The sequence below is a fragment of the Stigmatopora nigra genome, chromosome 10, assembly GCF_051989575.1.
Source record: "Stigmatopora nigra isolate UIUO_SnigA chromosome 10, RoL_Snig_1.1, whole genome shotgun sequence".
Taxonomy (NCBI): Eukaryota; Metazoa; Chordata; class Actinopteri; order Syngnathiformes; family Syngnathidae; genus Stigmatopora; species Stigmatopora nigra.
This window is the reverse complement of record NC_135517.1, coordinates 7,559,889-7,577,308: the sequence shown is the minus strand read 5'-3', so window position 1 is coordinate 7,577,308 and position 17,420 is coordinate 7,559,889. Positions and strand designations below refer to the sequence as shown.

The window sequence follows — 17,420 nt, the reverse complement described above, 5'->3', positions numbered from 1 at the left end:
CGGAGTTCCGGAATAAAACTTTGTTAAAAGGAGTTATCTACGTGATGCTGTTTGTGGGTCTTATTTTCGGATAAATGGGCCGAGTGTTATATGGAGCAGTTGCAGGCTTCCTGTGCCAGCTGACAAACAACAGAGCCCTGAAACACTTCCCGCTAAAGTGAATACGATTAACTCAGCCTCTTGGAGCGTGTGTGGATGTGTATGGCTGTTGGTCTTTAGAAAGCTATTTACACCAGGGAAAAGAGCTCTTTGGCTAGAATCGCTGTTCTGGGCTGAAGGTTGAAAGGACATGGACACACGTAGTCAGCAGTAGGCTGGAATCATTGGTGACCGACTTGGAGTCTCATCTTGGATTGGAAAAGAATGTGAGAATTACTACACACTTGGAGGTGCCCTAACCCTTCGAGAACAATTGTTTTCAGGGATGGTGTAAACGCAATGTCCACACTCATCTGGTCAATGTACATTAGCAGTCTCTGAGTGGCTTGAACTGTTCCCTTGGCAACTGGAGTCCCTGGACCCCCTGAGCCAACCCAGCTGAAGTAGAAATTTGAAAGCAATGCTACATTAGCATTCGTAACATTGATTTTTCAGTTTGTGTGTTTAAAATAACAAATGTACAGACCAAGGATGCTCATGGGACTCTTTATAAAAAAACAACAACCGTTGCATTCGCAAAGATAAAAATACACTCAAACCTTTTAGTGCAATTATTTATAACCCCAGTGCATTTTTCCAAGAGACTTTTATATGAAAATTTTGGTTATCTAAATTGCGATGAGAAAGAGACTGACTGTAATACTAAGTGGGGTAATTCTCCAACAACTGCAACCAATTTTCCCTTTCAAGTATAAACATTGTTAAATAAATGAATACATTTTGTCCCAAAAGAGGATTGTTTCATAACCAATTGATATATCGATCCAGATCAATGAATAATTACACCACTATTGCATACATACATGGGAAAATGTGCAAAATTGAAATGTGTGTTAACTGGAAAAACATCAAAAAATGCATGGCTGTTTTATCACATCTTTTGAAATCATTGCTCTGCAATTGGTGTTATGATTGAAGGACGATACTGTAAAATTGTATATTCGAGAATGTCGCTGCATAGTCTATTCTGCCATCTGGTATTTTTGACTTTCACTGCTGTCAAGGTATGAAGAAGCATAATTAGTGCATGTGACCGTGCTTGTTTGTTTGTTTGTCTGTAGCTAATTAGCACTATTGGGTTTGATAATTAGTCTAATGAGGGGATTCCCTTGGAGCTTTTTTTATAATGAGATTGTGACTGGGTGTGCATGCCCATGCTTGTGTTTATGTGTGAGATCAGGCTTGAGGAAATTTCATCCGTTATCTGCAAAGATGAAATGGTTTGCGCCATAAGGAATCTACAATCTGCTTCATGTGTTTTTTTTCTTTTAACAGTTTTGATTTCATCCACATTCATACCTCAAGTGTGAGGTTTTGCTCTATTTCTCTTCTGTATTAAATGTCATATTGTGTGCATGTGTCAAAGAGAATCATAGATAGTGTTTAAACAAGACAGATGTGTTTGCTTTCCCAATCAATGCTATAGATCTTGTCCCTTTTTTGGTCCAGCTGAGCCTTCTGTGGGTGTCTGAAAGGAGTAAAAATACCTGCTCCTTTCTTCTCCCTGTGGACACACAGATTTTCATCAGTGTGTGTTTGTTTCCTTTTGTCTGTGTTTATATGTGTGACAGTCAGACTTGTCTATCCCCAGGTATGCAGAGCTTGTTTTTGGTCTTGATGTCCTGATTCCCAGCTACATTGTACCCAATTATCTCATTTTCATTTAAAAAAACTGAAATTATTTAAAGACAAATGCCTCCACAGTACCCCAATGTCTCAATATCCTCTTCTTTTATGAATTTTAGTCATTCATTTCACATACTCTAGAATGGTGCTTCTGCTGACATTGTACAATCATTTGCCTTACACTACAATAGGGTGCCGACATTACGTGTATCTACTTCTATGTCTGCATTTTTGTTTATTGGTGACCTGTGCAAGGTGTCACCTGCTATTAGACTTTGAAATAGATGAGGATGACAACCCATTACTAATGTTTTGGCTTCCTAAAGGGCACTCTCATTCAGAGTAAGCCACATTTCTTCAAAATGTCCAACTGAATGACACACAGGCACAGAGAAATTGTGCCTGCAGCATAATGCAGAGATGTTGTCTTCTTAAATGATGATGCAAACTAATTATCCTAATGGGCCAAGTGCTGATGGGTACAAAATGTGTCGATGCGGAATAACGCTTTGCTGTCAATGTTAGTGATAAAAGCCCTCTATTGATAATTGATAAATAAAGAAAAATTTATGTTCCTTGTGATACGGTAACACCCAACTTTCACTTTTATGACCATGTGATTGATTTGTAAGGGTCTTTGTTTCCATATCCCACTAGTGGTCAGTGAAGTGGTCTCAGAGAATGAGCAAGTTGATTTGCATCCCCTTAGGATTGATTCCCAGTTTAGCATGTGGAGCAATAGACAGTGATCCGATAACGTTGACTCATCATGTTGTCTGTTTTCTAAAGTGATTACCTCTCCACACACAAAGGCCAATATGACCACATGACTATGCCACAGATCTTACATTTCATTTGCACTAAAATGTCTGAAAGCATTTTTCTTGGCAGGAAGTTAACATACACAAAGATACATTAAACTCCTGCTGCTATTTTCCTTAAATTAGTTCAAGTGGTCCCCTTTAAGTATCCGAAGGACTACAGTCATATTGTGGCTGCCATGAGACCCCTTGCTAGCAAAGATGTAAAACTATCCCACATTTAAATGACTTTGGGCTCTTTGTGCTGATGAGTTTTCACTGTTGCAGACTCATCAAGTCAAAGATTACTTTACACCAGGGATGTCAGGCTAAAGCAATTAATTGCAATGAACTGTCTGTCAAAGCTTAAGCCCCACTATAATAGATTTTTTACATGTCAATTAAATGATGGAATCTTTTCAAAGCGTTTTCAAAAATATACTATCAAGACTCAGACAGATCCATGAAAGCTGAAATTGTACAAAGAAAAAAACCCAGACGACTTTAACAGAAGGACAGTAGCTGGCATAGGGCGTATGACTTAATGGAAAAGGAGTAGGTATGTGGATGAGGACTTGTGGTTTATCATGTGAAGTTTTGGAATAAGACATTTAATGTGGGCCAGAAGAAGACAGGCCCAAAAAGTCCAAGTTCAAACCGGAGCTCATAACACAGCGCCTGTCACTGGGAGAAACAGGAAAGCCCGACACGGAAGCGTCATAGGCTCATTTTTTTAATTGATTACTTTCTTGCACATCAAGAGTGATTTGTCCTTGATTAATATGCTTCATTAAACCAGCACAGCCAACTGTTTTTTTTTACTCTCACTATGGCCTCTGTATTATTTTAGAGCACTTCTAATATTTCCTTTACTTACATTGAATATGTTTTCTGTCATTTCTTAGGATACGTCCTCAGATGGCCAAAGAGAAGATTGAGGGCTGCCACGTGTGTACAATGGTTACCCCAGGAGAGCCACAAGTCCTTCTGGGCAAAGACAAGGCCTTCACCTACGACTTTGTTTTTGACATTGACTCGGAACAGCAGAGCATCTACCAAGCATGTGTTCACAAGCTCATAGAAGGCTGTTTTGAGGGCTACAATGCCACTGTGTTTGCTTATGGCCAGGTACGTTAAAGATACACATTTCCTGGGTTACCTGTCAAGTGATCCTCAGTCTCATGAGTAAGGATCAATGCAGCAGTATTATAATGTTGCTCAGCTTTATTTCTGGGTTTAAAGATATGCAGCTGAATCAAATGTGTGTGGAGGGGGTGAATTGTTACATCAAAAGTCACATGATTAACTTTCATTTTTATGTGTTGTGGTTATCAATATTTTTGACACTAAGTACCAACTAAAAATTAAGTTATTGTCATTATGATGGTTATACATTCCCTCAATGGCCAAATGTCAATCAAAAAAACGTAAAACATTATGCGCGGTTTGAACAAACAAAAATTACGGGCAGTGCAAAAATGTATTCAAGATTAAATGGACATGTGTGACTTAAAGTTTCACACAACAAAACTGTATACTTGGGTAATGATTATAGGAAGAAAATCAAAAGATACAATGGTGGAAAAGAAATGATATTTTCATTAGTGGTGTGATTATCTGTTACTCATTTATATGCAGTAGTATAGCAAATTGTCAGTTGTTTTCTATTGTGACAATATAGGATTTCTAAGATAACGGCAGAGTTGCACTGTGCTTTTCCAGACGGGTTCTGGGAAAACATACACCATGGGGACCGGTTTCGATGTGGGACTAAGTTTGCTGGAGCAGGGCATCATCCCGCGAGCAGTTCACCAGCTCTTTGAAGGAATCCAGAGCAGGAAAGAGAAAGCTAAAGATGCTGGCATCCAGGCCCCCGAATTTAAAGTCAGCGCCCAATTTCTTGAGGTACGTAACGCTGAAGACATTGCATGTGTGTGTGTGTGTGTGTGTTTGTGTGTGTGTGTGTGATGGATCAGGGATGGTTAGTGGCCTTATTAACTCCAACCAGATGGGCCAAAAAGGGGAAGCAAGAGAATCAGCCCTCCTTCCACAAACAAGAAGTGACAAGCTGATGGCAGATGGGCAGGAGTGTCTGCTGTCCTCTGTCCCAATGAATGTTTGCCTTTACGACTGACATTAGTCTTCAACACTGCAGGCTAAATGATGGATAAGAGTGAGGGTTAGAGGGGGTAAAAAGCAAAGTATATGTTTGTGAGCAATGAGATAAAAAGCCAGTCAAGTTTTCTGATAGCTTTCTTTTAACTTCCTCTACATGTTAGTGGAAGTGGGGGTGGGTAATTTGATTTGGTTTAAAAATAATTCTATTAGGGTTCTGTGTATCATGAGTTGCTGGTTGGTAATCGGTTTTCTGTTGCTCTCTGTTGGTGGTATCTTCATAGTTCAAAAGGTCATCTTTGTTGATAGTGAATGTGTTTGTGTGTGTGTGTGTGTGCGTGTTTGGTAAAAGGTGGGAACAGCTGACCTTTCATCTTTCTTTTTGTGACCCTTGCCCTCATTGGCTGAAGTCATTCGTCATGATCTATTTGGCAAATGGGCTGTTTAAATTAGTTTTCTTTTCATAAAGATGATCAGGAAACATGCTATATTAAGTCACTTAGAGGAAAAATATTCTTTTTAAGTCAGTGTTTTGATGCACTAAATGTTTTTGCGCATCGCTCTAGATAAAAATCATATTTTTGGTAAACATTTCATATAGAATACAATACATTTTAGATTTGATCATTTAAAAACTGTTGGTGAATACTGTATTTATTTTTTTTTTTTAGCTCTACAATGAAGAGATCCTGGACTTGTTTGATGGTACGAGGGATCCAGAGACTCGGAACCGGAAGTCCAACATAAGGATCCACGAGGATACTAGCGGTAGCATCTACACCACTGGGGTCACATCCAGACTTGTCCAGTCAGAGGAGGAGGTCAGTGCACATTATAGGCCTACCACACTTTTGTACACATACTTATATATACCAGCTTCATCAATATTCAACAACTGTAGAATGATTCTGCTGTTGGAATGGTAAAAATGCAAATGTTTTTATTAATGCTGTCAGAAAGGCTTGAGTTTGGAAATGTTGTTGTACTTCACAGTGTAGTGGTACATATTCTATTATGCTGACAGTTGTGTTATTAAAATTCTTGCCGCCCTGAATTAATAACTATGCAAGAGGGGTGGCATATTGAAATGAGGGTTTTTAATATGCAGGCAGTTCAATGAATGCCTCTCGCTATGTCATTCAAATTTGTAATTTGCAAAGGCTGACATTTTGATGGTTCCTCTTTTGAAAGTATTTTGTATGTGGTTGAATTTAGTCCACATTCAAACAGACATTTTTCAGCATCTACGAGCATCCTATTGAACAGGATAGTCTTAAACTCCCAAAAGTCACCAGATGTCTGTCAAAAACTACAATGAAATTGCTCTTGCCAAAGAAGACTATACTGCAAGCTGTCATTTGAGTTCATTGAGTTTGATTGATTTGGTGGTGATGTTTGTATCTCTCCTTCAGTGGAAGACTTTTACATTGACAGGTTTCAGTGGTGGGAATGGATTCAAATGGAAAAAAAAGGAAGGTTAATGAGTATGTTATGAGGTCAAGGAGTAAGCTAAATGGTTTTTATGAATGCAAAAGAATGAGAGATGCATTGAGGTTAATTTTTAAACCAAACAATCACATTAAATCAACCGAGGGTGAATTATCCTCATTTGCAGCAATTTCTTCTTGCACTTATTTCAAAAGCTGGTGCTATAATTTTTAAAGTTTAGTATTGTTTTTAGACTTGCACAAGTAATATTGTGTTTTGCTATTTTTAAACATTTGGATTAATCATTAGCAGGTACTTGTACATTGACAAAGGTTAATATCAATGTTGTAACATTTTTTATGGAACAATACATTTCAAACTAAGAACAAGGCCATCAACGTCCTGCATTATGTTGGACTGTAGAGGTTCTACTACTTCCTTATTATGCATGCATGCATTAACTTTAATTTGTGTTAAAAATATAACCAATGATCAATGAGATTCATAGCAGTCACTTATCCAGTTCAACCTGGCCAATATATATATTTTTTGTACTGTGTTGTGCATTCTAAATCCCCAGATAGCTCCTTGGTCTATATATATAACATCTAGGTATATGTGTCTTTTACATTCTATGCATGTGTAACTTTAATGAGCTAAAATTTCCCCAGGAATTATTCTGAGTGGAGGTAGTAATTCAGAGTGACCGCAGTAGTAGAGAGTCATTATTCTAGGTTGTCTTGTCTTCATTTCAAATTTAAAGTAGCAGCTGTGTCACTTTCCTTTATATGCAGCTGCTGCAGTGTCTGAAACTGGGCGCCTTGTCCCGCACCACCGCCAGCACGCAGATGAACGCTTCAAGCTCACGCTCACATGCCATCTTCACCATCCACCTGTGTCAGATGAGAGTCTGCCAACAACAGCAACATTTGGTGAGGAATGCAGGATGAAAGGATCAGGGATAAAAATGAATCGTGATAAAAGAGGCAGCCTGCGAATGAGATTCATTGGGAGTCTGATCAGAATTTCATCATAATCTCATAATCTCGCTGTAGAAATAGGAAAAAAAGATTAGGATTATTGAGAGGGTGGTAGGATTTTGTAAATATGGTAATTTTTTTGGTAGCCAGAAAAGATATTGTTTGATTCCTATAAATTATTTTCCTCCTTTCTAACATACTTTTTTTTTTCTATCGCCTTGCTAGCCTAACGGTGAAGGGGAGAATGTGGATTTAAATGGTGTGTTGCCCAGCGCCATTGAGCAACCAGAGTATGAAGCACTGATGGCCAAGTTTCACTTTGTGGACCTGGCTGGTTCCGAGAGACTTAAACGCACAGGAGCCACTGGAGAGAGAGCTCGAGAGGGAATCTCCATCAACTGTGGACTGGTGAGGCTCAAACAAATGGATTTGGTGTCTTCTGGTTTTAAATGACTGTAAACATGTTTGATTGTTTTAATGTTGCTTTGTGTTTGTTATGTGTGTATGTTGTATAGTTGGCCTTGGGAAATGTCATCAGTTCTTTAGGAGATCAGACCAAGAAAGGAGGGCACGTCCCATACAGAGACTCCAAACTCACTCGTTTGCTACAGGATTCACTAGGAGGCAACAGGTATGTGATAATGTTCACTTTAATGTTTTCTTTTGAGCTAAAGGTAAAAATGGAAATCAAGGACCGCTCCACCTATTGTTGTAATTCGTACATGTGCATTTGACTTACAGTATCATGACTATTCTTTATTAAATACCTTGTAGTACAATATTGCCATATACGTTTATAATATATTACATTATTTGCTGTGTAGCTTGTCACAGGTATAAATGTTCAAAACAGCGCTCAGCAGTATGATGGAGTACTCTTTTACCTACAACTACAACCACGTCAATAAGCCTGAATTTTAATTATCAATTGTTTTAAAGTTAAAATGATGGTACTGGCACACAGTATACCATACCGACATATATTTACGTACGGATCAATTTATAACTGATTTAACAATTTTCGGCAGGCGGTTTAAAACAACTACACTTTTCTGTAAACCGTAAACTACAGTAGTTGGGACTCACTCATTTTTGGTACTCTCATTTTCGCCTCTTAATCAGCTCCACTTGATGGGCGAGCTCTCTGTTACTTGATAGTGAGTGGAGACAAATTCATCGCAATGTCACAATCTGATTTAGATTGCATCTGTGCATTATAGACCTCCATAATATCAAAATATTAAATGACTCCGTCCAGTCGCACAGTGATGATCGCCTGCGTCAGTCCCTCTGACCGTGACTTCATGGAGACCCTGAACACCCTCAAGTATGCCAACCGGGCTCGTAACATCAAGAACAAGGTGGTGGTGAACCAAGACAAGACCAGCCAGCAGATCACCGCCCTCCGTGCTGAGATTGCCCGCCTCCAGATGGAGCTGACGGAGTACAAAGGGGTACGTGATAGGGGGAAGGATACTAAAGGGCTTAAAAACTACCTAATGTCGCATTTACATGTTGATGAGCATACTGGTTTATGATAATTTGGCGTGAGATGAAGTTACGAAGAAACCCAACTTTTAAAACTACATAACTAATACTACACTGCTGCAGTAAGATCCAATAAAAAAGCAAGCAGTCTGTAGAGTCACTATAACAGTAAAACAGATCCCTATTTAATACCTTTGTTCAAGGCACAGTTAGGAATGAAAATTAGTAATTGAAGTGAAAAATAGGGAGGCAAGACCTCCACAAAAGCTTAATGCAATAGAAAGAAATCTTTGAACAAATAGCCCAATTACACAGTATTTGTCTGAGTGAGTTTCTGAACGTATTTACCATAAACTGCAATAGTGCTTTGAATCTAGAGATATTCCAAATTTTACAAGATAAAAAGGTCATATTAAATATATATGTATGATTGTCATTACATACGTAAATTAACTTTATCCTAATATGGCTTAAATTTGTAAAAAAAAATTGCAAATGTGGGGATTCCGCTTTAATACTGCTACTGAATTCATTAAAGTGTAACAATGTTTGTAAAGTATACTTACTTGCTTACAATGTGTTTAAGTGCCCAAATTACTGGACAGTGGTGAATGTGACTTGACCTGGATGTGGTTATTAAAGGATGAGATGTCACTGAAGGCAACACAGGCTCCTGCCACTGGACATAATGTTTGCGTGCTCGGACCGGATTAGACAGAGTCTCTCTGTTCATAGATTACGTAATGGAGTTTTCTAGTGTTTATCATTCACAGTCTCACAATGGTAACTATACAGACCAACCAGACTTGTTCAGCTTATATTAAGTGGCACACTCTCACATTGTTTTTGCAAATTTTTAAGACAAGAATGACACTTAGTGGAGTGCAGACCTCCAACAAAGGGGTATTATTCTAAGTGGGATCAGCCATGACGCATGCCTGATTTTTTATTATCGTTGGGCATGCATTGTTTGCAGAGGAATTTAGTAAAACTGACCAAAAAATATTCATCCATCCATTTTCCATACATTTTGTCATTAGGCTTGTGGGCTTATTTGATTGGAAGGGTATATGCTGGATAGGTCGCCGACAAAGTCAGAGGATACTTGAGAAAAATAGAAGTGACCAAGTCTGAGCTGGAGCTTGATTTAGAGATTTTAATAGCCCATGCCTAAGAGAAAAGTACTGCATCGTCACAATGTTTGGGAATTTCTGGATAACTTTTTTTTTTTTTTTGAAGGGCGTCCATTCCTCATAGATATTTATTGTGTTTACTATCACTCATATGGTTTATCTTGGTATGCAGGGGAAGCGCGTGGCTTGCGAAGACGGTTCAGAGGGTTACAGTGATCTGCACCAAGAAAACGTCATGCTCCGACGAGAAAATGACACTCTGCGTCTCAGAGTGAAGGCCATGCAGGAGACCATCGACCATCTTAACACCCGAGTCACACATCTGCTGGCCAATGAGGTCAGCGTGCTGCTCTGCAAATCAAGTATGTGCAAACCCCTTGCTTTCCTATACTTTCAGATCTTTTCGTTCTTGTGATTTCTTAGTTTAAGTTGATATAGACTAAATTGAATTCAATTTTTTTAAACATGTATTTAAAAAAAAGTATTGTGTTTGTATTTTATTCAACCTGACTCGAGCCTTTTTCTTAACCTCAAGGTGAAGGCAACCAGGAGATTGGCACTCTTATTCAGAACTACATTCGGGAGGTTGAAGAACTCAGGTCAGACTTTACTTCACAGCTTACTTCACTTCCACTTGATTTTTTTGCCATTGTAACTAGCAGCTTGAACAACATGTGTCATGTTGTAGTATGTTCCCTTGTCTTAATTACAGTTGTCTTTTAAAGTTTCTTATAATGTTATCACATTTTAATGGTATTTTCCCTCATTTACTTCGTGATCCAAAAAGTTCTTAATCTATGTATATGAAACAAAGCATCAACTTATGCTTTCTTAGATCGAAGCTGCTGGAGAGTGAGGCAATGAATGAATCATTGCGGTGTCAAGCTGCTCGGCCCACCACTCGAACCCCCTTTACTTCCTCCTGTTTGAGCCCCGCCCCTGGTCACCCACCTGGTTCCTCCCCGGTTTCCATGTCCATGGAGGCAGAAATGACGGATGTGTTGCGCAGGGCCAAACTAGACATCGAGAGGCTGAAGAAGAAGGAGAGGAGGCAGAGGAGGATGAGGTGAACAGATAATCGCCTTCTATTTGTCTATTTTTACATAACTTGAGTGAAACTTTGCCCTTCTCATTGCTTAACTACTGTAGCTTAAAAGGTCCATTAGAGGTCACTTAGGCAGTCACTGCCTGAATGGAATTGCGATGCAGCAAGGAGTAAAACTGGCTTTGGCTCAGAATGGTTTCATTCAGACCGTCACTGGGTCGTGACGGTGTAAAACGCATAGTCCAAAAGGCTAATTGGAATTTAATGGCTTATAGATGGAAGTAGATGGGGAATTTTAAGATGGGGGCGTTTATTAAAATGCAGGGTTGTAAAACAGCAGAGAGGATGGAAAAATAGTCATAAAATATACATACATTAGCTAAAAGCAGAAGTAATGGGACTGAAAAAAGGCGGCTTTAATGTGCTTTTTATGTTGAGGCCAAGACAAAGTACTCATTTTTGTCCATTAGTGCTTTGAATATAAGAATGTTCAAAATGATTCATTGCTATTCATATTGTATTATTTTGCGTCATGTAGTTTTTTTTTTTTTTTGGAAGTGTCTATTTGGAACAGAAAGTGGACTCAGACATGTATAGCCTTTCACATTCGCATCTATGGCAATTAGAGTTACGGTGGGTGCTGGACCCTATCCCAGCCAACTATGAAATACGTAATTGATTTGGCCCTGTAAAAAATGATCTTTGGCCAGTTTATATATTGTATAAGAGGTCAATGAGGTAATTATTGTGACGGGCTTACAAAATGTCATGGTGTTTAACTGATGGTAATTGTGAAAGAATACGCCCTGCAATTGACTGTGGAAAACCTGAAGTATACACTAAGTAAAATATGCATAAATTCCTAATACTTTTTCCACATCTTGTCTTGACTCAAATGCTTTTTTTTTTTTAACTTTCCTCCAGCCCAGAGTTGGAGAAAGGTTTGAAAAAGCGTGTTAAATTACACAACCACGAGAATGGCGATGTTGGTCAAAACGGACTGAATGGTGAGATTGATTCAGACGACAATCACACAGAGGTAACTTGAAAGTGATCTGTCAATTTGGAACTGAGGCAAAATGAAAGATGCCTAATATTATTGATTTTTGTGGACAGAACATCATGTCTCCATTGCAGGAGGAGAGTGGTTGTGAGGATGAAGATGAGGAGGAGGAGGAGGAAGAAGAAGAAGGAAGGGAGGAAGGTGACGAGTTCGACAGTGATGAGAGCCTGGTGGACTCGGACTCAGATTCTGATGAGAAAGGTGTGCTTTTCTTTTGACTTTGTACACCAATACATAAGATTTTAAAAAAAATCTAAAAGTAAAATTAATTTTGAAAAAATGATTCACTATCAATGATTATCACCGCTAGATTTTTAAAATGACCACAAAAGTAATTGGAGGACACTACTACTAACTATGCATTCGATCCACTTTTTTCAGGTGGATTTTGTGCACTGGAAAAAGACAATTTTCCATCTATTAATATGATAAAATAATATATGACAACATTCAGTTGTCGACCTTATGTGACGTTGGTTGTCACACTCGTGCAAGAATACAATGACTTTTGATTTATTTCCAATTTCTGCTCTAATTTGTCCAATTTTCCATCTGACATGTGGCCATCAACATTCAGCCAACTTTCAGGCCGACCTTGCCGATCTGACTTGCGAGATCGAGATCAAGCAGAAGTTGATAGATGAACTAGAGAACAGCCAGCGGAGGTTGCTGATGCTGAAGCTCCAGTATGAGGAAAAACTCATTTTGCTTCAGAACAAGATTCGAGACACTCAGCTGGAGAGGGACCGTGTGCTTCAAAACCTCAGTAAGTCTGCTCCATAGCCATCTTCTATTCTCAGTCTTTTAAAGACCACGGTCTTTAACATTACTGCATGGCTCCTTAGTGTCCATGGAAAACTACACAGAAGAGAAAGCTAACCGGGTAAAGCAGGAGTATGAAAAACGGCTTAAAGAGATGAACAGAGACCTTTTGAAGCTCCAGGCTGCACAAAAGGAACACGCACGCCTCATCAAAAACCAGGGCAGGTATGAACGAGAACTGAAGAAACTGCAAACAGAGGTCAACGATATGAAGAAAGCCAAGGTGAGAGAAGTGGGAGTGCAAATAAGTCAGAAAAGTTGGGAAGGTTCTCAACTGATTGTTTGCTCTAGGTGGCAGTGATGAAACAGATGAAGGAGGAGCAGCAGAGGAGGAGGCTGGTAGAGGCCAAGAGGAATCGAGAGATTGCCCAGCTCAAGAAGGAACAGCGAAGACAGGAGGTCAGACTAAAACGACCGATTTATTTACAAAAGTAGCCAATCTAGTAATCATGACAGATGGCATTGATTTCTCTTTGCAAAACTGCCTAAACGTTCAATTCATGCTGTTCCCCCATCGTCTTATCTATCAGTTTCAAATCCGAGCACTGGAATCCCAGAAGCGACAGCAGGAGATGGTGCTGCGCAGGAAAACGCAAGAAGTGACAGCCTTGCGCAGACTAGCCAAACCCATGTCAGATCGTGTTGCTGGACGCGTGGCCCGCTGGAACCAGTCCTCCCCGGTGACTGACTCTGGTGCGGAGCTGTCCGCCAGCACCACAGCCAGCAGCTCTGAACCCGAGAGTGGGAAGAACGTGAGCGGTTTAGTACGGCAGTGGAACAACAAAAACAACGGGTACGGTTACCCGGGAGAGAGTGAGGGAAACATGGACGGAACCCGAGTCATTGGGTGAGATGGCCTCGCTTACTATATGCTGCATATGCATTCTGTGTTGTGTCTTTTACACATCTCTCTTCGTTCCTCACAGCGGCAGGAAGAAGTTTCAGCAGAAGCCTACGGGTTTCAGCAACAACGTATCAGCCGGTCGAGCCGTAACCTCCAAATCGGCTCGGCAAAAGTGGCAAACCTTGGAACGTCGTATTGTGGACATTGTTATGCAGAGAATGACCATTTCCAATGTGGAAGCTGACATGGATCGACTCATCAAGGTTCAGGCCAATGTTTGACACTTTTATGATTCCAGATAGAAACTTTAAGAATATTTTGTTACGCCTAAAAATGTACTTGGTCTGCACTGTGTTAGCGTAGTTTACGTAAATACCTGACTCATTAAAACACTGGTTAGATTGAGGCCGTTGGAACAGAACTTTCGCTTGCACCAAGGGTGCCCCATACTCAGTTCTGATTGGAGAAATGTATAACATTTCCTCCCTTTTTGTCCCCTCAGAAACGAGAGGAGCTGACAGCCCAACAGGAGGCTCTTTCCCACAAGAGAGCGGTACTAATGGCAGAAGGAGAGGGTCCAGAGGCAGAGGACCGACTTCTTTTGGAGATTAGCGAGGACATTGAGGTTCTGAATGCAAACATAGACTACATAAATGACAGTCTTTCTGACTGCCAGGCCACTATAGTGCAGATAGAGGAGACCAAGGTATGAACACAAGTAGATGAGTGAAGATAAAAAATTTAAAAAAACATACGGTTTGTAAAAACAAACACACTTTTTGTAATTATATTCTAGGATGAGCTGGATTCAGTAGATACTTCAGTGGTGATCAGCTCATGTTCTTTGGCAGAAGCACGACACCTCCTGGACCATTTTCTCAAGGCCTCCATTGACAAGGTGTGTCCATATAAAAAGAACCCGTGTATGAAGTTGATTTTATGTGGATTTAACAGGTAAATGTACATTCTTGAACCGAAATAACGTTTTAATTTTTTTGGGCTTTAATATTTAATTCATGGAGTCATGTTTCTACCCTATTCCAGACTAATATGTTCAGTTTCTATTCACCATTTGCATATCGACCCAAATACTTTTGTCTGTAGATACATGACATGTTTGTCACGTGTGTGTAGAGCTTGCAAGTGGCACAGAAGGAGGCACAGATCCGACTACTAGAAGGTCAACTAAGACAAACCGATATGATTGGTTCATCCCAAAACCACATGATCCTTGATGCCCTGCGAGAAAAAGCCGAATACATCCCTGAACTGCAGGCTCTCATCCACAATGCACAGCAGGGTGAGGAAACCACTATGTGGATATGTACAGCAAAAAATTAAAAAAGCATGGATCAATAAATGAGTTTGTTGGCTTTTCATTGAAAAGCTTTCCGCCCTGCCACACTTTCAGAGAACGGTTACGCCAGCACGGACGAAGAACCGTCTGAATTCAGTCAAGCCTCCGACAACAGGTCAAAACTCTCTCTACCTGCTTCCTATTCACACCGTCCTGCTATTATATTCCCTCAAATTGTCTTTTTACCCGAGCTCCCCTTTGCTTCTTCCAGTGCATCACAAATAACAGAGTCCAACAGCCAAGATGACTTCAAAATAAAGGTAACGGAGCCTTTCAACATTGACAATATTTGTTAACTCACATCTAATCTTAGTTAATGATTTATCACAAGATGAAATCTAAATTTTGGGGACACCTTCATATTTAATGTATGTACTATCACTGTCCCACTTTATTAAAGCATCCACTTTATTAAAGCATGTATCTTTTTATCAACCACAAGATGGCATTATATGTTCAAAAATAATTCACTTCCCTCTGATAATTACTGTGAAATAATGTATTAGAGCACTTGCGTTTTTATGAACCACATGATGGCAGTATGGGCGTACAAATAGTTAACTTGCCTCTTTGATATTGGGTGTGAAATTATTTATTGTTTGACAGCAGTTCTGATTTGCTCATCTGAGACCAAAACCTTCTATTTTTTTTTTTTTGTCACTGGTTGTTTTTTTTCTCTTTAGTTTGACGACACAGTTACACATGCTGAATTTAAGGATATAATTGAATGGCCCTTTTTCTGTGTTGTTTGATTCTATTATTTTGGTCCTCCTTTGCCTTCTCTGTTTCTCTTTTCTTTCTCTCTCTTCCGCTCCCTTGCAACTCAATTGGTTCACACCTCCCACGCAGGTGGAACCTCGCCTGTCAGCTCAGATGAAGGCAGTGTCGGCTGAGTATCTGGGTCCTGCCCTGGAGCACCCGCCAGGCTGCAAGCAGCAGCAGCAGCAAATCACCAAATCTTTGGCCTCGCTCACCGACATCCAAGAGGACTGTCTGAGCACAGCCAAGGCCAGCCTGGGCCTTAGCCTTAGCCTCTCCATGCGAGACCCCTTCCACAAAGAACGAGCATCGCGAACCATCAGTTTGCCCGTTAGAGGACACACCTTGTAAGTTTGAAAAAACATACAACAACCAAACTTGCCTTTGGGTAATGCAATAAGCTTGAACTGTATGTAGTATATATTATTTGTATTTAGTCATCTCTCGTTTATCTATTTAATGGTTACCAGAACCCCCTGTGAAAGGTCTAAAACTGCCAATTAGGATTAGCCCAACCCCAAAAGAGGATCAAAGATGTTGTTAGTCTGTGATTAGGATTGGTGTACCCCCTTGAAGACTGCTCTTATTTGCGTTTTTTATCCATTAGTCCCAGGCAATCGCGGGGCTACGACACGTCTCCTGTCACCAGAAGGAAATCTTACGACCGCTCATACAGGTACATACACACGTGTCAATCTTTCACTTTGTCATCGTGCAGAGTCACATATTTTGCAAACTAATATGGATGTTTCTCCATTTCTCAGGCCCACTGATGGCTATACTCCCCCTTCATCACCCCCTCTGAGGACCAGGACTGACCGCAATGTGTTCTCGAGGCTTACCAGCAATCAAAGTCAAGGTTCTGGTCTGGACAAGTGAGTACAAAAAGGATGATGTGTTTTTCACTTTTTGCCCTTTGACATTCCAACGAGTACTTTATGTTATGTTTTGGCCCTCTTATTGGTTTCTTGGCCCCTGTGAAGTGGATGAAGGTCATGTTTTTGGGGAGAAAAAGATCTTAGCCTGTGACCTTGTGAAGCTTAAGTGTGTGCAATTGACAGTTAGTTATGTGGACATTACTCCCCCTGTTTAACCAAGAATACTTGGTTGCATTGCATTAAAGGTAGTCTACAGAGAAAAAGTTGGACCACTAAAGACACTGTGGAGAACTGTAATATGCTCCACAACTACAGAATATTAGGTGCACAGAAAAGCCGATATATATTAAAAATCAGCGAATTATTGTACGTTTTCTCTTGCAAGCCTTTTTTTTTTACTTACCTAGAAATGTCACGGCTATCGATACCTTCAATAAATGCCTGTATTATCATACTTAATGGCAACGAAATTGAGGAAAGGCAGGATTTGTGGTTTTTATATGCCATTTTGGTAGAATAATATAGTGTTGTTTTGAAATACAAGTACACCAACTTAGTTGTTTCTTGCTTGATTTAGTTTTTCTGCTCTGTGTTTGTAGCCAAAGCCAATATTTGAGTTATGGAGTTGTCAGTTCTTTAAACACAATTTCATTACTTGAAACAATAAGGGCAAAATAGTTAAACATACATGCTTTTTTTGAAAGAAGACATGACCTATGTGATGTTTTGGATAGTTCCCAAGAGTGTGCTTTAAAATAACATTCACCAATACATTATTTAAATGTGTTTGGTGATTATTGGGCCTTTACGAAGAATAAAATATCGCATAAAATGCATGTATAGGTTAGATGAGTTTGTCTTCTGTTTTTAATTAGGGTTACTTTAAGCTGATTGACAGAATGAATTTCTTAAATGCTATATCG

The 17,420-nt window shown here is 39.7% G+C and overlaps 1 protein-coding gene across 10 annotated transcripts in view; it reads left to right on the top strand.

The window, feature by feature from the left end:
• Positions 1-17,420, top strand: part of kif21b (kinesin family member 21B) — a 50,574-nt gene that overhangs the window by 9,989 nt on the left and 23,165 nt on the right. For 5 of the 10 annotated variants that reach the window (XR_013327764.1, XM_077727355.1, XM_077727351.1 and 2 more), the window contains exons 2-26: positions 3,491-3,713; positions 4,308-4,490; positions 5,372-5,521; positions 6,923-7,060; positions 7,334-7,516; positions 7,624-7,739; positions 8,367-8,562; positions 9,902-10,091; positions 10,265-10,328; positions 10,565-10,795; positions 11,699-11,813; positions 11,891-12,038; positions 12,415-12,603; positions 12,683-12,882; positions 12,951-13,058; positions 13,190-13,506; positions 13,586-13,766; positions 14,006-14,209; positions 14,300-14,401; positions 14,638-14,803; positions 14,891-14,975; positions 15,072-15,120; positions 15,710-15,966; positions 16,227-16,295; positions 16,384-16,494. Coding sequence is in view for 9 of the 10 variants with exons in the window: in XM_077727355.1 (XP_077583481.1) it covers positions 3,491-3,713; positions 4,308-4,490; positions 5,372-5,521; positions 6,923-7,060; positions 7,334-7,516; positions 7,624-7,739; positions 8,367-8,562; positions 9,902-10,091; positions 10,265-10,328; positions 10,565-10,795; positions 11,699-11,813; positions 11,891-12,038; positions 12,415-12,603; positions 12,683-12,882; positions 12,951-13,058; positions 13,190-13,506; positions 13,586-13,766; positions 14,006-14,209; positions 14,300-14,401; positions 14,638-14,803; positions 14,891-14,975; positions 15,072-15,120; positions 15,710-15,966; positions 16,227-16,295; positions 16,384-16,494 (3,975 nt within the window). In the remaining variant the exon portion in view is untranslated. Of the gene's footprint in view, positions 1-3,490; positions 3,714-4,307; positions 4,491-5,371; positions 5,522-6,922; positions 7,061-7,333; positions 7,517-7,623; positions 7,740-8,328; positions 8,563-9,901; positions 10,092-10,264; positions 10,329-10,564; positions 10,796-11,698; positions 11,814-11,890; positions 12,039-12,414; positions 12,604-12,682; positions 12,883-12,950; positions 13,059-13,189; positions 13,507-13,585; positions 13,767-14,005; positions 14,210-14,299; positions 14,402-14,637; positions 14,804-14,890; positions 14,976-15,071; positions 15,121-15,709; positions 15,967-16,226; positions 16,296-16,383; positions 16,495-17,420 lie in introns of those variants that run through there. The other 5 variants (XM_077727354.1, XM_077727350.1, XM_077727352.1 and 2 more) reach the window with 4 other exon arrangements.